The sequence below is a fragment of the Saccostrea cucullata genome, unplaced genomic scaffold (assembly GCF_032062105.1).
Source record: "Saccostrea cucullata isolate Sc308-1 unplaced genomic scaffold, CSIRO_AGI_Scuc_v1 ctg8491, whole genome shotgun sequence".
NCBI classification, from domain to species: domain Eukaryota; kingdom Metazoa; phylum Mollusca; class Bivalvia; order Ostreida; family Ostreidae; genus Saccostrea; species Saccostrea cuccullata.
The window spans coordinates 1-23,039 of NW_026928155.1; the positions used below are offsets into that span (position 1 = coordinate 1).

Sequence of the window (23,039 nt, forward strand, 5' to 3'; positions counted from 1 at the left end):
AATCTGAATGAACATCGTATACTTCTGGGTAAACGTTGTTAAAGTCTCAAATGCATAGTGTTTGTATTATTTAATGAAGCTTACAGGGAATATGGCACCAAAAGGGAGTTCGGGAGCGTTTGGGGAACATCTGTAACGGTCCCCGTTACAATTAGCACTAGTTGCATTTTGCGTTGTTACAATTTCTTCGATATCAAAGCAGAATGTAACAATTCCATTTTGCGTTTTGCGACAGTTGCACAAAATTTAAAAGTATGTGGATGAACCGCGGCACTTGTTTCTGTAATAAATTTTTGACCCATAGTATAATAATAACATTATTATTATTATACTATGGATTAGAAATTTATTCCCGAAATAAGTGCCTGTGAATGCGCGTGGATCGATAGATCCAAGGCGCCTATTGTTTTTGTCCTGTCTGTCTGTCAACTTTTAACCTTCGCCATAACTTTTGAATCACAGGAGATAAAGACTTCATATTTGCATACTCAACTAATTAAGTTCTTTCAAATGACCCTAAGGTCAATGACCTTGTGACCTGGACAAATATGTTAAAAATAACTTTTTCTAATTTTCGCCATAACTTTTGAACCATACGTGATAGCAACATCATATTTAGCATGCATACTCTACTAATTAAACTCAAATGACACCAAGGTCAATGACCTTGTGACTTTGACTGTGACCTATATGCTAAAAACAGCTTTTTCGAAATTGTTGCCACCGGATGCATAGTGTTTCACAATTAAATACATCTTGTTGATTTATTATTATTATTATTATTATTTAGCCAAATACATGTATCAAAGAGATTTTCTAATGACAATGCTTATAAAATAATTATTGTTTTTTTTAACTTAATATGCATAAAAGTTGGGAAATGAAAATACACAAAAACAACATACAAAAAAATCAACCTTTGCCCAGATTTTTCCGATAGACTTTTGATAACTCAAGTATTAGGGTATAATCACCTAGGAAAATATACGATCGCATTCTCTCTCTCTCTCTCTCTCTCTCTCTCTCTCTCTCTCTCTTGAATGAATGAATAAAACAATCAACGAACTCTTTTTGAATTCTTGGACAGCTTAACGATTTTTTTTTTGGACAGGTAGTCAACATCGCTTATCTGGTCGAATAATCTTCTTCTGTGGGAAATCAGGGAAGGTTCTCAGCTGGTCAGGAGTGCCCGATGAAAAAGAATCTTACTACTCACCACAAGTCCTTATTAGAACAGACGGGACAAAACTTGTTATGTTCGGGACAGGAGGAGAGACACATGGAGGGGGTCTTTGGCTAATCAATATTAATGATTTGTTCTATCGCCGACTGGAAAAAGTAAAAATGATGGAGTAAATTGGTTTTCCAAGTAAAATAAAGATACTAGTATCATTATTTCTCATAATAAATCATTTCATTGTGCTGTTGATCACTAAATGTCGTAGATTATGAATTTACTTGGTGGCAGTAAATTTAAGATTTACAACATGACAACGTTAACATCACTAATATTAATGCTTATCACTGTAGGTCTGAATTACAGCCTTCACGGGCGACTGATAGCTTTCGAATTAGAGCGAATGGACATACATTTTTATATAAAGGAAAAATCAATCAAAATGTCTTTTCCGATCCTTCAAAGTAGAGTTAAGTCGAAAGCAAGGCAGACTTATAGAAATACATTAAGAGATCCAGTGAATTAACTTGTTTAAGGAGGCTCATAACACCACTTTTTGATGACGTACTACACAAAAAATAAGCATCAATTGTATCGTCCGTTTTCCTCTGTGGACGAATTGTACAGGTTCCCGTATAATATGACCCATATCTTTGAAACGCTTTAAAAAAGATCGAACATGCGGTACGTGTAAACAGTGAATGGAAACAAAATAAATTAATTAATTATAAAAGAAGAATGGTTGTTTTAAGTAAAAACCAAAAAGAACAGCCAAATCATCTCTTAACAAGAAATGTGCAATGTCATAGGTCATAGCGAAAGCGGTGAGTTCTATGGATGTTGTTGACGTGTATTCAGGAGGAAATTCGAGTTGAAATCTACAACCTTGCTGAAATTGAAAAAAAAATAATTTACTTGCATTATTTACAGTACTTGTGTTGATTTATATACTTGTCTTTGTTGAAATATAAATTCGAGAAATTCAAAGCTTTATTCTGAATTTTAGATGTACATGTAATGTTCAGACGTTACTTTGTCTTTTGAGTCTTGGGTAATTAGGAAAAATCTAACTCTTGCAGGTGGACTTCTTATACCAAATATTTTTTTTAAATTGGAATTTTCATTTCGTTTTAACCATTCTTCATTCAATTTGTCACCTTTTATTCATTGAAATACATTCCTTGTCTCTTTAGAACTCAATTTCCAAATTATTCTTGCAAAGATTAAAAAGAAAAATGACATGAATTATTTTTCATGAGGAAACTATTTAATTGTTCTAATAAAAATAATATTAAATATTATAAAGTATTATCATTTTGTATACATGTCCAAAGAAGATGCCCTATACTTGAGACTGAAATTTCTGCAATTCTATTGATAATAAGCTTGAAATGAAATAATTTACTAAAATTTGAGAAAAGCTTTAAAAAATTCACTAAAATATAATATTTACATGTATGATATCATAACCCCCATTTTGGATAATTGACATCTACATTATAAGTGATTTTGTAATGAAAACTAGAATAAACTGTGGGTGTAATGAGCCTCCTCAAGCTGTCTCATGAAGTTAATGGAATGCATGTATACCTGTAGTACTTGAATCTGCACTCTCCGATAATTTCTTGGATTCAGCTAATCATTATCTTTCGTGGATAGCACAAAAGTAGCTCATGCACGTTTAAAGGAGAATGTTAATTTACCTACTAATGTAAAAAATATTAATAAACTACATTTTTTAAAATGAAAATTAATGTAAAAAGTAATTCAAACGGATAATTATTGGAAAACATCGAGGAAAAATTTCAGAGAAATAATCCATATAAGTGTTAAGAAAAATTTTAAACAACACTGTAAGCATTTTTTTTTAAATATAGCATAAAAGTTCTAGATATTTGATGTTTCTTAATTAAAATTCATACACATTTATTTCGAAATCAATGGAAATATAAATGCTTGTACTTTCACTATTCGTAAACTTTTTCTTTAACATATATAAAATTTTATTGTAGGCAATTTGTATTTTCTTTGATCAAGAAAAGGGTGTGATGACACCGCCTGTTTTACTTGACGTGAATGGAGACGGTGAGGAAGATATCATCATGTCTATGTTCAATTCCTTTGTAATAGCATTTGATGGAAAAACTTACTCTCAGCTTTGGAATTTTACTTTTCCGTCTTCCGAATCGTACAAGTAAGGAAAGAAGTTGTTGTCCATATAAGATCTCATCATTGAAATTTATGAAATTTTGATGAATACTGTAAAATCACATATTTTCGTGGATTCAAATTTTCGTTGTTTGAGAAAAATCTCTTGGTTCGTGGGGATTTGATTTCATAGATCAAGAATTAATGAGTACTTATATATATAACATTTTACATTTCGTGGTGGACATGAATTCGTGGGTCTCCCCATACCTCGAAAACAACGAAAATTAAGCTTCAACGAAAATTTGTGATTTCACAGTAAACAATTTTGAGAAATTTTTTCAGCAACAATTATTCTTTTATTTAAATGTTTTATTCGTGGGGTTCGAATACTAGCAATAAAATCCTCAGTATATTTTGCCTTCAATGTTCACAGGCTAACCACTAAACTATTCAACTCCTGGTCAAAAGTGGTATTTTAATAATGTTTATTATATTCTCCCTCACTTCGTTCGTCCGAATATAAATTAATTATACTCTTTATTCTTTACTTATAAATAACATTGAAAGAATAACCAACTTATATATATGGAATGCTGCTCGTCAGAACGTAGATAAAGGGATGATAAAGGAAAAATCTGTCGATAATTCAGTGAGTATATAATGGTCTAAAAATAGCAGGAAAAACTCGTGTTATCATTTGATTTAATGATAATTGTATTAGCTGTAAGGTCATTGTATTGACCATAGACTTAAGAAATGGTGACTTAAAAAAACTACTGAATGATATTCTTGTTTTCACAATCTGTCTGCTATTTGGGAAGTTAATTAGATTGTTGGAGGACCTGGTTTCCAAAAACCACAAAGATCTTGTCAATCAGAAACACAAACATCTTTTTAATACCAACTTGGGAGTGCTTGTGTGTACAATTAGAATGTTTTTAACAAAATAATTTTGCAAATGACAAGAAAAATTTTCCATTTTTATTGAAAAGGCAGCTGTAGATTGATATACAGTGAAACCTGTCTAATCCGACACTGGGAGATAAATTTTGTGTCGGAATAGACAGGGTGTCGGATTGCACAGAGTTGAAAACAAAGAAAATACTAAAATGGGAAATACATCTAACGTCGGAATTCACAGTGTGTCAGATTATTCAGGTGTCGGATTAGACAGTTTTCACTGTATAAAAAAGCATGGACTTACTGGAACCCGCTATGTATATTTGTTTGTAAGTTTTCTTTAGAAGTTTTGGAATGCAATATAGATTTGGTAATTCAAATTTATTCTGGTTGTTAGTAATATAAAAATATTCAAAACTGACAAATGATTTTGAAGAATTTCCTCCTTAGAAAGGGAGCTATAGGTAAAAGCTTAAATTCTGATTCCTCTGAAAACCGCCACGAACCATGTATTAAGCTGCATATTGAGAATGTTTCCTCAGTCGCAAAAATTAATCGTCGAGGATCCATTTCAACTGTGGAATTGCGAAAAGATGACATGAATAATAGTTGGTTTACAGTAAAAATAGAATCCTTACACAAAGTGTCAAACGTTAAAAATGCGTCGGTCGAAGTAAATATTATCAGATAACATACAACTGTCATAACAATCATATTGTGTTTGTCACTGTCTTGTTGCAAGGAGCATCTGATTGTACTGGTGTGCGTCGAAATGATCTTTTGTTATCCCTGTAATAAGGAAAAGACATAAAAGTTAGAAGTGTGCATGAATGTTCATTTTAAAAATTCATTTTTTTTTGTAGTACACCTGCTCCTGGCTTTTACAACAACGATGATACACCGGATTTTCTTGTAAAATTTGCCCATGGACCAGGATTTCCTTTATATTATTACTCAGAGGTATGACAAAACATTGAAGAATCTGTAAACATGGAAGAAAACTAGAAAACCCGTGTATTTCAGGGTTGGGATCAGGTAATCACGTAAAAAAAAAACACAAATGCAAAGCATTGGATTGAAATACATATGCCAAAATACGACCCATAATGTATAATGTTTGTTACCAACGTCAAAAAAATGTTCATAACATTTACGAAATGCTGATTTTAAAGGAAATTGTTGATGTCCCTGTAACATCAACTTCAGTTGATAGCCTAGGTTTTCAATTTTATTGCATTCGGGGCATCTTTTTGAGTGTTAAAGAAGTCGGGAAATGGATATAATTATATTACTGTACTATATACTAGTAGGTGATTGATTGATTGATTGATTGTGTGTTGTTTTGCGTTCTTTTCGAAAATATTTCACTCATATAGACATCACCATATACAGGTGTAGGGCTTCAAAATTTGACCTTTACTTGGCACTTCTGGCCATTTAGCAGTGATGGATCTTTAGCGCACCAACGTCTACTGTGACGCTGGACCTCGGCTTTTAAGATGATAGATCTCATCCGAAGGATCCACAACTTTCACTTCAAGTGCAGAGAGCATGGCAAATGAATAAGTTGTTTTCCATTTTTTTTTCGCGGCTTGGATACGCTCACGACCTTCCGAACACGGAACGAGTGCTCTGCTGAATAAGCTACCGTCACGATTTAAGTGTTTGTTTGTATGTTGTTTAATTATGTCCCTCTCGAGATTTTTTCTAGGTCATTATGATACATTAATACATAATTGAGCTTTACTAATTAACCATCTCGGACACAAAATACATGTAGCTGTGGGGAAGAAATATAAAAATAAAGGTGGGTTTAACGGTCAAACTATTAGTTACCGAGTCATACATTTTAATAGAAAAGTTTTCAAAGGAGAAGGTACCTCTACATATTTTCTTTAATATTTAACGTTTGTTTTGATTATATTGTTTTTCAGCATCCGGGGACCTTCTTTAGTGAATGGTTCATATTTTATTAATCTAACTTATAGCGCGTTTTAATCAAATTGAAGTAATGTAAATAAAAATCAGTTATATTTCAAACTTTTGACAATCTAAGCTAAATTTACATGTACTAGAGATTCATTAAAACTGATAATAATGTCTATTGCAGACTACCATTTTAGATGGTAGAGGTAGCAAGAGTCTACTCAGATCCCCTATCTTGGATACGATTGGTGCACAATCCTCTCCCCTGACAATAAGCATGGACGGGTATGGAAATGACGTCTATTTATATTGGATATCTGATTGTGAAAAACATGAAGGACAAGCAGAGTCGTTTAAATTTGTGAAAGGTGTGACTGTGTACTTATTAAATACTTGAAATAAAAAAATTAAATAGTATTAAATGTGTACAAGTGGATATTTGTTTAGTCATATTCTGTGTTTTTATGTATTTAAGGTACAAACATTCATGAGCAAAGCAGGTCTGATTTTTGTCGTCTACGTTTCAATTCTGAAGGATTTTCGAAACTACTGGCGAAGAATCAACATATAGCGTCACGTGGAATCCCTATTTATTATTCAGGTTTGTTAATTGATGGCATGCAAAACAGTACAAGAATTATTCTTATATGTAGGTCACATGCATCCTTTTCTCTTCAGTGACGGTTTTAGAGTCTCTCGAGTAAACAGTTGGTCCCAACATCGCGGGTTTGAATCCCACTGCGGGACATGAAGACTAGTCCTTCGAATGAGACGATATGAACCAAATTCTCCTGTCGCAAAAGGTTCTAGTATGAAAAAGATCCTTTACTGCTCAATGCCCCTTGACGCCTAGAATAAATGAACCCCATAGGTCTAAAAATTGTAGCTTTCCACCAGATGGCGTCCTAATATGAGTATAAAGACTTTTTGAAAGGGATGTTAATCATACATTAATTAATAACAGGAAAAAGCAATCAGTTATAAATGATTCATCTCTTTATTTTAATGGAGTATTTTAATATACATTAACAGAATTTTATTAAATCTCAAAATTTCAAATAAATAAATGAAGGGACACCTAATAATAAATATATTTTATAACAGGTGACAGAAAACTCATCGAACACAAGCACTGGATAAATACTACAAAAGAGTCCATTCACTACATTGAAACCTATCCAGATGTGTATGAAACATTAATAAAAAATGCAGAAACGAAAAGAAAAAGGAATCAATCAATACAAAAAAAGGTAAACGATATACAGAAAAATTCGGTTAAAACGAAGTTAAATTTACATTATAAGTAATTATAAAAATATAAGAGAAAGGGAGAAGGAGATAATCTTGATTATGGGTAAAACATTGTGCTTATCAATTCTGTAGATCACTAAATTTTCGCGACACCTTATTTTCGCGAGATTGTCATTGACAAGTAAGCGAGACATAATTTTCACGAATAGTTGTTATTCCTCTATATAATCGTGAGGAATACTTTTATACGCGAGAATATAATTTTCGCGAATGCATTGTCTCGCGTAATTACGCAAAAATAAATTTCTTGCGAATAAAAAGTGATTTACAGTATATTAATTTTTTTGTAGATGAATATCTTCACCAAGAAATATAAATATTTGAATCCAGTAGAAGAGGCTCTCAGTTCATCGTTGGATAACAATTCCATCAACTGGAATCAATTTCAAAGACATAAATTCCAAATATATATGGATAAGTACCCTGACAGAAAAGTGAGGAAGGAACATTTTAGGACAAATTACACCATTGATTCATATTTAAAGCATATGAACAAAAAACGTCATGTAGGTCCCCACGACAACGATGGAATTCAAAGACTGCTGTCCACCGGAACTTTGGCACCAACAATGCTCTCTCCAAGTCATCAAATGTACAATCATTCAATCGACATAGTCTTTGCTACATACTGGTTTTTCCCGGCGAAGACACAAGCTATACTTCCAGAGGATCAAAAGTGTATAATGCAAAAAATGAAAGAGGAAAAATCACGTTTTGATTCGAAAAGTATGTGCTTTATTTCAATTTTTTGTTACCCAACCATTGTTTCACCATTTACTTCTTAACATTTACAGTTTCTCTAAAAAGGTCTATACAAATTTTGGTGAATAGCATTAATTGGGTAAAATGCATCAGAACAATCATTGTCACTTTCCCATAACATTAGAAATATAGACAAACATTATGTAAAAGCATTTTGATGTATATGCATAGGGAAATTATCAAATCTCCAGTATATATAGTGTGGTGCCATAAGTGTTTCACGTTATCATGATGTCAATCTTGCTCAGTACTACAATTCAATGTTAAAGAAAATCCACTTACTTCATTATTGTTGATTACAGACTTCTGACTTTTTAGCTCACCTGTCGTTGTCATTGTAAACGTTTCACATTTTCATCTTCTTCTAAAGAACCATTTAGCCAATTTCAACCAAACTTGCCACAAAGTATCCTTGGGTAAAGGGGATTCAAGTTTCTTCAAATGAAGGTCCAAGCCCTCTTCCAAGGAGAGATAATTATGAATTAATGAAAAATTAATGGCATCTTTTTAAAATCTTCCTCTCCAGAACCACTGTTGCAGGAAAGATGAAACTCATGTGGAAACATTTTCAGGTAGTGTAGATTCAAGTTTCTTCAACTCATCACCGCGGGGATAGGGCGGGGCCACAATGGCTGATCAAAGTTTTACATAGAAATATATAGGAAAAATCTTTTTAAAATCTTCTCAAGATCAGCAAAGCTATGATTCATGAAATTAATATGGAAACATCTCAGTTAGAGTTAATTCAAGCGGGGATAAGGTGTCGCTATAATGGGCAATCAAATTTTTATATAGAAATATATATAGGAAAATCTTTAAGTATGGCAAAATTATACGTGTATGCTTTATTGATATAGTGACACTCTCAAGTGATAAAAAAACGATGTAACCCATGGGCGTCTTGTTAGGTATTTGGTGACATGACCTTTAGCATTAATTACACTATTTAGTCTGTTTGGTAAGGTTTCGCAGAGCTCCAGAAAATCTTTTACCCCAAAGTGTATTTACTCCCTAATTTTCAAATCAATGCAGATTTTGATTTTCAGCAAAATGATTGAAGAGTATTTTGTTTATATAGAAATGTTTTGGCCTTTATTTTGAGCTTGTAATCGAAGTATGAGTTTTTGAAGAGGGAAAAAACTTCAAAGGTCAGTTCCTGTATTTATTTAAATAAATTTTGTAAATAACAACAAGACTTTTGACTAAGATTGGGAAGCATTCTTTTTTGACAAGGAAGATTATACAGTAGGTCAAGGTACACTATCAGACACAGATAACTTTTCCTTCATTTAAGATATCGTATCAAGAGTAAACTGAAAGAATCTTCGTTAATATGGTAAGTTGAGAGAGATGAAAAATGGCTATGAACCCATAATAAAAAAAGGTTACGCCTAGTGCATAGTCTCTCTACATGGAAATTTATTTTAACCTAAATCTCCGATTCTTTCTCCCGAAATGGAGATCGTCGTCGTCATTACTAGAATATTCCTAGTAACTAAAAGGCTTTTAATTCTGTACTTTGTTTTGAGAAAAATCAAACACTGAGTTAACCTCAATTCGTATCATTAAGTAAGTCGTACCTGTATTCTCCAACTTGTACGCAGTACTTTCGTGGTGTAATGCGTATCTATGATTGCTAATGCGTAATCGTACGCTCTATTTTGTAAAATTTAATCCTTATTTCTACAAATACGCACCTTATCTGGAGCTCTGATATTAATTTCGTATAAACCATGTATACATGTACACTGGTGTGAGGGACGTCCAGATCTGCAGAACACAGTCAACAAGTTCTTGTCTTGTTTCGATGTTATCTTGCTCCCTTGAAAGTTTATTTGATCTGCATACATTTTCTATGAGATTTTGGTCTGGTGATTGAGATGGCCACTCTAAACAAGATATATCATTTAGGTGTTCCAATTCTCTAGACCAGGCTGACATGTGGGCAGGACAGTTATCGTCCTGAAATATCCAGGAGTTGTTACTAAATTGTTTCGCAACAACTTGCCACAAATTATTGTCCAGAAGTGTGATGTACTTATCTGTGTTTAAATTTCCATCTATTAGAGTACGAAAGCCCACTCCTGAATAGCAGATACACTCCAAAAACGATATATATATTAGGCGGATTTCACCATTACGGTTATTTGTGACACTTTGCCGTACAGATAAACTTTTCAAAAACTTGAAGATTGTGGTGCGATTATATCCCGTAATTTTGGATTTTTCAGATTTGTTTCTACCTTCATCATTAAGGCGCAAGATCTGTTCTTTTAGAGCTGAAGACATCTCACGACGATTCGCAGCAATGATTCTTTACGCCTTTCTAAAAATAGCCCCATGTGCACTACATGCACTACGGGAATCTCAATCTACGTATACATGTACATAAATTCTATTTTCCTACATCCAAAAAATAATGTACAACGATGCATAATATTTCAGAAAAAAGGGATGAAGGAAGGCAGTTTTAATTTTTAGGTCACCTGAGTAACTCAGGTGACCTATTGCTATCCGTTTTCGTCCGTCGTCGTGTATCGTGTGTCGTGCGTCGTGTGTTAACATTTGAGCATTTTCAGCTTCTTCTCTGAAACCACAGAACCAATTTCAACCAAATTTGGTATACAGCATTTCTGGGTGAAGGGGAACAAAAATTGTGAATTTTATGGTCCCCGCCCCCCTGGGGCCTGAGGGGTGGGGCCAAAACCACTAAAATTATTGCAATCTTTAAAAATCTTCTTTACTCCTGGACATCAAGCAGGCAAACTGTTGGCATGAATGTAATGAGCATTGAGTCCTCTACCAAAATTGTGAAATTCATGGCCCCAGGGTCAGGGGTTCTAGTGCTAGGGCGGGGCTATATAGATTATATAGTGAAAATGCATGATTTCTTTGAAAATCTTCTTCTTCGCTCCTGGGTATTAAATAAACTAGCCAAGCACATAGTTATGATGAGCAAGAGTGCCTCTACCAAAATTGTGAATTTTATGACCCCAGGGTCAGGGGTTCTGGTGTTAGGGCGGGGCTCTATTGATCATATAGTGAAAATGCATTAATTCTTTGAAAATTTTCTTCTCTGCTTCTGCGTATTAAATAAACTATGTTAATAAATAGTTATGTTGATCAAGAGTGCCTCTTCCAAAATTGTGAATTTTATGGCCCCAGGGCAGGGGTTCTTGTGTTAGGGCGAGGCTCTATTGATCATATAGTGAAAATGCATTAATTCTTTTAAAATCTTCTGTGCTCCTGGGTATTAAATAAACTTAGTACATAGTTATGATAAGCAAGAGTGCCTCTTCCAAAATTGTGAATTTTATGGCCCAAGGGTCATGGGTTCTGGTATTAGGACGGAGCTCTATTGATTACCGGGTATATAGTGAAAATACATGAATTCTTTGAAAATCTCTCCTTTGCTCCTGGGTTTTATGCCAATGATCCAAGTATACATATTTATGATGAAAAAAGGTTAATCTAGCAAAATTAAAGGTTATTTTTTATGCCCCCCCCCCCCTGTGTCGGGGGTGGGGAGGGGTACAGAGTCTGAAAATAAATTAATGCTTTGAAATCTGCTCTTTGGTATTAATCAACTATTTTATGATAAAATTTGCAAAATTTTGAAATATGTGGCCCCAGGATCAGTGGTTCTTTTGGGCTCATATGAGGTGCACAACTGGTTATAAAGTGGAATAGCATTTTTAGGTCACCTGAGTCACTCAGGTGACCTATTGCTATCTGTTTTCGTCCGTCGTCGTTCGTCGTCAATCGGTCGTAAGCTTTTGAACATTTTCAGCTTCTTGTCTGGAACGGCTGAGCCAATTTCAACCAAATTTGGTATACAGCATCTCTGGGTAAAGGGGAACAAAAATTGTGAAATTCATGGCCCCTGCCCCCCTGGGGGCTGAGGGGTGGGGCCAAAACCACCAAAATTAATGCAATCTTTAAAAATCTTCTTCTTTACTCCTGGACATTGAGCAGTCAAACTGTTGGCATGATGATAATCAGCAATGAGTCGTCTACCAAAATTTTGAAATTCATGGCCCCAGGGCCAGGGGTTCTTGGGTTAAGGTGGGGCTATATAGATCATATAGTAAAAAGTGCATTATTTCTTTGAAAATCTTCTTCTCTGCTCCTAGGTATTAAATAAACTAACTACGTATATAGTTATAATAAGCAAGATCACCTCTTTCAAAATTGTGAATTTTATGGCCCCAGGGTCAGGGGTTCTGGTGTTAGGGCGGGGCTCTATTGATTATATAGTGAAAATACATGGAACTTGGAATTTTTTTCTCTGCTCCTGGGTATTCAATAAACTATCTAAGTATATAGTTATGATGAGCAAGAATGCCTCATTCAAAATTGTGAATTCCATGGCCCCTGGGTCAGGGGTTCTGGTGTTAGGGCGGGGCTCTATTGATTATATAGTGAAAATACATTAATTCTTTGAAAATCTTCTTCTCTGCTCCTGGGTATAAGTATATATAAAGTGACTAAGTATATAGATTATATATGAAAATACATTAATTCTTTGAAAATCTTCTTCTCTGCTCCTTGGTATTTAATAAACTAGGTATTTAATAATGATGAGCAAAAATGCCTCATTCAAAATTGTGAATTTTATGGCCCCTGGGTCAGGGGTTCTGGTGTTAGGGCGGGGCTCTATTGATTATAGTGAAAATACATCAATTCTTTGAAAGTCTTCTTCTCTGTTCCTGGGTATTACATAAACTAACTAAGCACATTTATATGATGAGCAAGAATGCCTCTTTTAAAAATGTTGAATTTTATGGCCCCAGGATCTGGTTCTGATGTTAGGGCGGGGCTCTATAATGATTATGTAGTGAAAATACGTTAAATCGAAGTGTATAGTTATGATGAGTAATGGTTCCTTTTTCAAAATTTTGAATGCCATGGTGTCTAGTTTAAACATGTTAAAACATGAACCAAACTCAATCATTGGAAAGTTGTTGCATGATGCTCAGGTGACCTATGAGGCCCATGGGCCTCCTGTTCTTTAGTAATGTGTAAACGTAAAACACTTACTGCACCACACTGTATAATTATTCAGAACAAGAGGCCAACGGGTCTTATAGGTCACCTGAATATCATGTAACAACTTTCCAACAATTGAATTGGTTCATGTTTTAAATCAAAGACCATGACATTCGAAATTTTGAAATAGTCACTATTGCTAATCATTACTATACACTTAGCTTGCTTACTTTGGTTACTTAATACTCAGAGGTAGATCAGAGTAACAAAGAGAAAATGCATTTCCACTTTATAACCAGTTGTGCACCCCAACCCATGGGAACCACTGATCCTAACGGCATATATTTTAAAATTCTGGAAATTTTAACATAATTTTATTCTTATTTCATCAAAAATAGTTGAGGCACCTTTCATTATCATTAATATGTACTTAGAACATTGGCATAATACCCAGGAGCAAAGGAAAAGGTTTTCGAAGAATTCATGCACTTTTACTATACATGTATAATCATTAGAACCCCGCCCTATCACCAAAACCCCTGACCCTGGGTACTGAAATTCACAAATCTCATAACTATGTACAGTAAAACTTGTTTAATAAACGAACACATATATTGCAAATTTACGGATATAGCGAAGTTATCTTGGATCTTGGATCCCCAGCTATATAAATTTAACGAATTCTTTATACGGATATAACAAATTACGGATATAGTGAAGTAATTCTATTTGTCCCAGTGAGTTCGTTATAACCGAGTTTTACTGTGTAATAACAGAAGGAGTGCAATGCATTCCAGGTCACCGGGGAACCCAACACTTCATATCGAGCATTTTAAATGAAAAGAACCGTTCTTTATGTCTGTTAATGCAAGTGAATTAAAATGCCGGTTTACAACAGTAGCAGTGACATATATCCACAACTTCGCTTAACCCTCTGGCTGCGGTAAGGACATATATATGTCCTTTTACCGCTGGCTGCGGCAGGGACATACGAAGACTGTTCGGAAATTATTGAGATATTGTGTATATTTTTCTTCCTAAAGAACGTCTTTCGGTGAAAATTCGCATATACGTTTGACAAACACTAGGAATTCTTTCAAGCAAAAATGTTTTACGAATATTAAATTTCTTATCTTCAGTGGTCTATATAAATGTGTCCATGGTAGGGGTACCCGGTGCAGTCATGAAATCAGATATTAATCAAAGCACTCAGAAGTACAGAGAGCCGGGGTCATCTACAGAGTAGAATTTTGTACATGAATCATACATTTATATTGTATCAACAGATAAATAACAAGAATATCAGATTAAAAATTCTGATGAAAAAATCATTTTAAAACTAGCAATATAAATTATAAGACACTGGCGGTGAGTTTTCGATCCAAATACCACGGTCCGATTTTGTCAGAATCAAAATTAATCTGGTACTACGGCTGAATGTAAACAAACAGGCCAGTCTAGTTCCCTCTCCTGTTTTCCTCGTTAGTTTAGAGAACTACGATCAATCGCATCATCTCGGGTCTTTCCGTCAGAGATCGGAAAAACAACCTCGAATGTATCAAAATTTATACATTTCCTGTTTAGTCATATATAGGATAGATGGAGTTAGAAGTCCCTTCTATAGTATATTTTAGGTAATACCATTACATTGAATAAAGTTAAACTCCATATTCCACAGACAAAAGGTCTCCATGCATTTATTTCAAAGATCATGAAAAGGGAGGGTTGTCATGGCATCTACCATATACATTCGAGGTTGTTTTTCCGCTAGTCGGAAAGGTCCGAGAAGTTGTGATTGAACTACGATAACACTGATCATTAGAAATCCTTACGCTAATAAACTATGTTCTTTGACTTAAGACTGAAGTTTTCAAAGTCATTACTACTAATGTTTATTTATTTAACACTGATTATCAGAAATCCTTACGCTAATAAACTATGTTTTTTGACTTAAGACTGAAGTTTTCAAAGTCATTACTACTAATGTTTATTCATTTAGATAAAACTTCGTTTTATTTATGTTGCTTTATATAGCGTTTGTATTATCTCAGAAGCGGCTGAGAGTAAGAACTATATTTTTACACGTAACTTTAAAATGGCGACTATGGGGTTGACATCCTGTCTTAAACAGGATGACATAAGCCGGCAATTGCTCTTTGAGCAATAAGCCCGGCTAAAAATATGTAATATAATTTTTCAATTTCATTTTGAATGCATGTGATGTTTTAAGTTTCTTTCTTTCTGACTAACACAATCGGTGATGCGTATGGACTAGTACTCTCCCTTATAATATTGTTGTTCAACAATTTACGAATATGTGATTTCACTTCCTCATATTGTGATGGGGGTATTCGTCTGTAAGGTTGCACTATAGGCTGATCGTCTGTTGTCCGAATAGTATGTTTTATGGCTGTAGTATATCCTATGTCATCATCATTTTGAGAGAATACATCTTGATTTCGGTAGAAAAGGTTGCGAATTTCTTTCATCTGTGCAGGATCTAAATTCAACTTTTCTATTTCCGGTGGAATTTTGAAATCACTTGTCACTTCCTCTGAATTTGTGGTTTCACTGCACATAAATTCTTGTTGAACAAAAATCTCTTCAGTATTTCCTTTTCTAGTGAATTCGATGTTAGATGAATTTTCAAGTACATCGCCATTGACAAGGACGGCAACTCTTGTTCTGGGTGCTAACCACACATCGTCAGTACCAATATTTGCGATACGAAAGCATAGAAATCCACGGTTCACTTTACTAAGAGTCCGGACAACGATAATGTTTGATGACAAATGCTGAGTAGATGTTAACGGTTCTACCATGGCCTCATACAGTCTTGGCATCTTTGGTGCTGTACCATTGATAACAGTAACAGATTTTCCCGGAATGCGTACTGGAGACTTTGCACAGACTTTAACATATCCTATGACATCACGTTTAAGATTTCTGTCACATGCTTTGAATTGTTCTTTTAATTTGTAATTTGCTGAAATTTCTTCAACTTTTTCTGTGTACTCTGCTCCGTGTTGTGTTTCTAATAGACTCTTACACAGTGAAATCGTGTTCATTCCCAGAATGGCCGGAATGTTTTCCTTACGCTGACGTGTTTCTAAATCAATTTTTCACAACTAACACACCCACTTGCTGTAACTGTTGACCCATGACCTCAATGTTGACCTCGATGTATCCAATAAACGGTATGGAAAGTCCGTTAGATGCTTTCAAAGAAAACACAATGTCTGTATTTAATTTCGTTGCTGACTTCAGATGTTTCTCATAAAATGATTCTGTCACTGTAGAAACTGATGATCCAGTATCAACTAAACAATTAACACTAACACCATTCATTGTCACAAATACTGAAGGACATTTACCAACTAAACGTGTGTTCATTTTCCATGAGTCCGTTTCACTCCCCTCTATAACGGGACTCGGCATTACGAAGGGCTTTTGTTTTCCTGTTCAGAATTTGTAGAATCCAGTTTTGTTGGACATTCATTAGCTTTGTGTCCCTGCTTTTTGCATCGGTAACATGTAAGCATGGTAAGTGGTCGATCATAATAATACCAGTTGTTGTCGTAGTATTTTTGTTTGGAATTGACAGCTTTTGTTAAATTTTCTATCTGACACGATTGTTTCTTCAATGCGTCGGTAAGTTCTTTGATTTTCTTTTCACTTTCACTTTCCGTTTGCTTCGGTATTTTTTCTGTCAATACTTCAGTTTTCTTTTCACTCTCGGACTCCCGGTTTTGTTCAATTGATTTCTTCTCCAGTGATTCTTGAAACGAGACTTCGCCATGTTCATCTTCTTCTGACCAGAGTATAGCCTCTTCTCTAAGTTCCCTAAACGTGATATCCGGTTGCGTGCGCAGAATACGTTTTAGATGTTTCCGTAGATACTGGTCTCTGACATTTTCTGAAAAATGTTCACACAATGTTCTATCTTGGTTTCCGAAAACTGACGAGTCTTTCCGAGTAATTCTTCTAATGATATCCATCAGACCGTAAGAATATTGACGCAGTGTTTCAGTTTCATTCTGTTTTCTGTCAAGAAATTTCTTCTGTAATTTAATAGCACTGTCTCTATCACCGAATACATCCCGCAAAATTTTAACCATATGTAGAGGATCTTTTCGTACATCACCTGACAAATACTTGATTTCGTCTCGCGCATTTCCAGATAGATTTTGGTAAATTAGATCCGCCCCTTCTTCTTTTGTCATACCACGTGCTGCATATTGAACATTTTCTATCCAGTCCTCTATATCCATGTTATTGCCGGTGAATTTCGGAACAGTGCGATCTCGCTGCACATAAACAGTTTTTGGTTCTTTTGGTTCGTAATTTGTTTTCCAGCCCATTTCACTAAGTTGATTCTGCAGACCTTTGATTTCTTTCTGTAACGACTTTACAGTTGGATGACTCGCCATTGTAACAGCCGAGAATGGTACGGGTAGTTTACGCTCGAGTAAACATTCCTTTCCCACGATGTTTCATTGATGTAATGGAATTTGAAGTTCTACTCACGTTGTTGGAATCTTACATGTAATTCTCCGTTGTCACCACTAGCCATTGCTTTAGTTCCCGGTGACGCCAAATGTAACCAAGCGGGAATGGAAAACGCAGGTTCAGTTTAATAAATTTATTTGGAAATGAAAAAGCAATGGCAGATCTACAAATACAAAAACATATATACAATATCATAATACACATAGACACTGAGACAAAATACTTTTATTTCCTATTCACTTCAAAAATAAGAAAATTTAAGTTTACTAAGCCCAAAAACGTCAATTTCATAGTTTAAAATACCTTTCTCTCAAAAATATGAAAAACACTTGAGCTTATAACTTGGACTTAATGAATAAAATGCAAAAATTTAATAGACTAAGAAAATTACCTTTCAAGTGGTGACAACGGGCAGCTGGTAATATGTAAGTTAAATTTCCCGCACTGACAGGGATGGGCCCATGCCTCAGTATATATAGCAGAAAAACCGGTTAAACAAGGGGTACAAATTTACTGGCCAATGAGATTTTGTGAGTAGAATTCATGAATGGAGACTACTATCAAATATGGCATATAGTAAATTATGGCTCACTAAGTTATTCAATAAAGATAAAAAAAATTATTTTAAATAAATATGACTCCGCCACATCATAAATACTTGTACAGTAACAGGCCCTCGCACTTTTCATACCGCTTCATTCTAAGAGAATAAAAAAGTGTCCAATGCATTTTTGTAACTTGTGTTTTTCATATGAAAACTGTTTCTTGTTACGTTCAAGTCATTTGTTTACTTGAAGTGAATATATACGTAATTCTTTTTTATTTCTTCATATCATTGTGTACTTTAATTTATGGTATTCTTTAAATGTTTTACACCGATATTTAAAACCGGAAATCTAGAACTGTTGATTTCGTTTGTAAAACATTGTAAATACATGTATAACATGTATACCGGGTATTACTTCAAAATGTGTTTTTCTATGATATGTTTTTTTTTTTAAGTTTATAAATTAGAATACTAATTTTTATCAGTAAAATACAGTACAACTAGACGGTATATAAACACTAGCTCCAGTGACCCCCCCCCCCCCCTTTGCAATTCGCTCTTTATCCAAACCCCAGACCCGCAACCATTCCCCTCCCCGTTTTAAATTTTCTGGGATATCTACTGACATAACTCTGATTTTACATCGCACATGACAGTTATCTAAATTAACATTTTATTTTTCATTTCAGGCAGTTTTGATCTTTTAGGATAAATAGACGCGGTCGTTATAACTTCACGTTATGGCGTCGCGGACAACCAACGTTTGAGCGAAGACGTGGAGAAATTAATGTCACTGCTACCGTTGTTAAACAGCCATTTTAATTCACATGCATTAACAGACATAAAGAATGGTTCCTTCAAAAAATAATGGATTGTGCTTTATAATATTCAATTGATATTTGATTGCGCGACAACCTCGATAGCAGTGCTAAGAGGTGTCCCCCGGTGACTGAATGCGTTGCACTCCTTGTGTTATCATTATAGGCATTACTTTTATTAGTATTTTTTTTTAATTTACTGAAAATTTCGATAAAGTTGATAGGTCTTGATAACTCTTGTGATATAAATAAAGTGCACAATTTGAGTTAAGAGGAGGAATTTATATAATTTTTACTTTCTCAATGAATGGAAATCATTATTCTTTCTTCAAAACTTGACTATATTATATTTGTTGTAACTTACTTGCTAGGATCGGAGGAGATTAGTTATGCGTCTGTTGGAACGTGTTTGTGTCTGTTAGTTTGATTTGTGCAAAACGGAAGTGACGTAATTTGCATCGGGCTGCCTTGATTCATGGGTATGCTTTCCTCAAAGAGAGGTCCAGCTTTCTGGTGCTCTTGTTATATCTAAATTTCATTTATTTTGGCTTTTAGGTAAACACTTCGGTTTGGATCACGATGGATTCGAGCAGGTTATTACTAAAGAATGTCTCAAAGAAAGTGGTCACAATTTACCTGATAATGAAACTTACGAGTCCCAGTCAACCTACAATCCATACAATATACATATGGGTCAGATGACTATATACAGGTAGAATTTGAGAACTTTTTTTTATTTTGTCAAATGCCGGTACAATATATAGATTATATGAATATAGCACTTTTATGAGGTCGATCCATAGATATATCGACTTACAGAAAAGCATACATGTACCAGAAGAACATCAAAAATTAAGAGGCCATTCATCAGATTACCCATGAGGGCTATATAAGAAATATGACCCTGTGGTATATTGTCCAAATGCCTGGTAAGGTATCCAATATTTTGTGAGGAAACTTGTTAAGTACCTATACTTCAAGTACCTATACTTCAATAACAAATTCTTAGGAAAAATTATATACTTTTGAGAAATGTGTCGTCTGACCTTAACTAATTTAAAATACTACATTTATTTAATTAAGTTTTGTATCAATATTTTTAAAAACATATTCATTACGTTCTAATATAAAGTAGATCCTAATTCAAGGCATTGTTACGTCTTATCAATTACAGAACATTACAAATATAAAAATTAAGAGGCAGTCCACCGAAAAACCAGGCAATGGGTGGCACATCACATGTCATGGATTTTAGTTATTTTTTGCATGTAGACTTATTTAAGCAAGTGTTTACACATGACAACATCAAAAAAATTTTATTGCTCTTCTAGTCCTACTTTTGGTAAATGCTTAATTTTAACTGCAAAAAGGTCAACATGAGAGTAAAAAAATTACTACGTTTTTATTTTGTTTTATATGTAACAGATACTCAAAAGCTGGATGTGTCGATGAATATTATTTTTAGCATAGACTCTTATCTTTTATTTTATGAATGAATAAGACTCCAATTTATATTTCTTTAGAAAAAATCATATGGTTCAAATTTGAGTTTAGCAAATGAGTTTTTGAATTCAGTATCCAATTTTCATTACGTTATAAAACCCAATACATTACAAGGACAAAACTTTTTTCTTATGTTATTACGAATACAAAGTACAAACTTTTGAGTCATTCAATAAAATCAGTGGGAACAGGTATATTGAAAGAAATAAAAGGAGTCAAATTTACCTATTTTTTTATAATTTTACCAATGAAACCGATCCCGACCAGAATTATATAAAGAAGAAAATACTATAATTGTAACATTAAATTTGGTTCTTTTGTTGTGATATGATTAAAAAATTACTTGATTTATTTTTTTTACATGTCTTATAGGTGTTAGGTGTCTTTAGTTTGATGAATTTATTAATTTTGATTTTGCATTATTTCCGATCGGGATCGGTTTTATTTCAATCGGGATCGGTTTTTACCGTAAAGTTTAAATTTTTCCTGAAATTTGGCTCTTCATTTTAATTCAATAGAAAAATATACAAGTTGAAGTAAATATATTTTTCAGAAACCACAAGTCATATACTGTATAAGCTATAATTGTGAAATGAGTACTTTTTACAGAAAGTTTTCTCCATTTTAAGAAACATCATACATTATGCATTTCAGATTCTATAAATAGTAACTCAAGTCCATATGTTGCTATTTACTTAAAATCATGTGATCAAGTTTTAGCCAATCAGAGAGCTTGGAATATATAATAAAAATATATAATTATATAATTATATCATTAAATATATTATTAAATTACAAATAAATATTTTGTTAAAAAACATTTTTGACAATTGTTTATAAAATTGCTTAAATATTTGTAAATTAATTCAGTTGTCGTTAAAATGAATATTAAAAATATTATACCCAATTAAATTTGTTAAATAAAGTCTATTTTTTTTTTAAAATGGACCTTATTCTTAACTTTAGGGTGTTCAGAAAAAATGTTTTGGTGTAACGAATATGTTTTTTAAATGGTTATACAAAATTTTAAAGTTCGATTTAATATCAGTTATCACAAATTCGGTAATTTTCGCCCATGTAAATATATCACCATATACCGGTGAAAACCTTCAAATTTTGACCTTTACTCGGCACGCAGGGAGATGGGGCAGTGATGGATCCTTATCGTGCTAATGCCTGCCATGACAAAGAATCTCGGTTTTTACAAGATCTCATACAAAGAACACACAACTTTCACTTCAAGTGCAGAGTGCACGGCGAGGGAACAGTTGCTACCCATCTTTTGTCGCCTAAGGTCATTCAAACTCACGACCTCCCGATCACGGAGCGAGCGCTCTACCGACTGAGCTGAACGGTATTACAAATTTTTGAATTCGTTTTAAAAAAAAATTAATACAATTGTAATTACAGATTATATTCCCATATAAGAAATTCAAAAAAAAAAACATTTTAAAAAACAATTTCACAATTTTATCCAATTCAAAAAAAAATTTTGATAGTTCCCTAAATTTCTTCTGTAACTGACGTTTTCGTGCCTCAATAAATGTGTATAGACATTGCTCTCAGATTTTGTGTTTTCGTGTATATGATAATAGTGATGCACTAAAGAACTTGCCGTATTAATGCAGTTGTGTATATTCAGATTTTTATCTTAAAGCAATAAACGCAAATTAATTATTTTTTAAGAAACAAGGGCCAGAAGCTCGCTAAAATGATAAAAGAGAACAAGGGATTATTACAGGTCTTTTAGCTTAACTATGTTTTTTCTCATCTTTTTTAATAGATTAAGGCTATTAATGACTTGTAAGGAATGTGACCCATCAGAGAAATGCTCCCGTGTTCTTCCATTTGAAAAGCAACAGTGGACATCGTACATGGGGAATGCTGGTGACAGTCACTGGATGTCTCGAAATGAGAAATAAATGTTCGTTTTACAATCGTTGTCGAAATATACATTGTATAAACTTTGTTAATTTCTTTATCTATTCTCAAATTATGATATCAACTGTCTTTATCTATGAATCCTTTGATCTTTACTACAAATGAATGCTATATTTCTTTTAAAAATTCATGTGCATCTGCACTGATCCAGGCAAAATTATTTTTATCATTATGATGAGAATTGGTTTTTTAAACCAATAATCATACATTGTGGCACTTATGCGGCGTATTTTCTTTGATGATAAGTGTACTGTAATTTCCAATACCCTTTCTATTCCCAGGTAGGCGTGGCCTACCATCGTACAATAACTTTAGAAACTGCAAGTTATTGCACTGTATCAAAGGGGGCGTGGTGATTGTACGTACAATAATTTTAGAATTATTGTAAGGTAAGAAAAGAAATGAAATCCTCACAAAATTTATCCTTTAATCAACCATTGTAAAGCTTTTTCTCTCTCTCAAAAAAAAACACCTTTCAATTAAATTTGATGACCTTGTACAATTC

General features: G+C 33.7%; 1 protein-coding gene across 1 annotated transcript; it reads left to right on the forward strand.

Moving 5' to 3' along the window:
• Nucleotides 1–1,111: 1,111 nt before the first annotated feature.
• Nucleotides 1,112–22,635, forward strand: LOC134276609 (uncharacterized; the record flags this gene model as incomplete). The annotated part of the gene is made up of 9 exons (XM_062758841.1): nt 1,112–1,338; nt 3,190–3,371; nt 5,092–5,188; nt 6,339–6,522; nt 6,630–6,755; nt 7,259–7,404; nt 7,756–8,191; nt 19,646–19,802; nt 22,377–22,635. Coding segments are annotated over 9 exons (1,694 nt in total), but the record flags the coding sequence as incomplete, so codon positions are not given.
• Between the last annotated feature and the right edge of the window lie 404 nt (nt 22,636–23,039).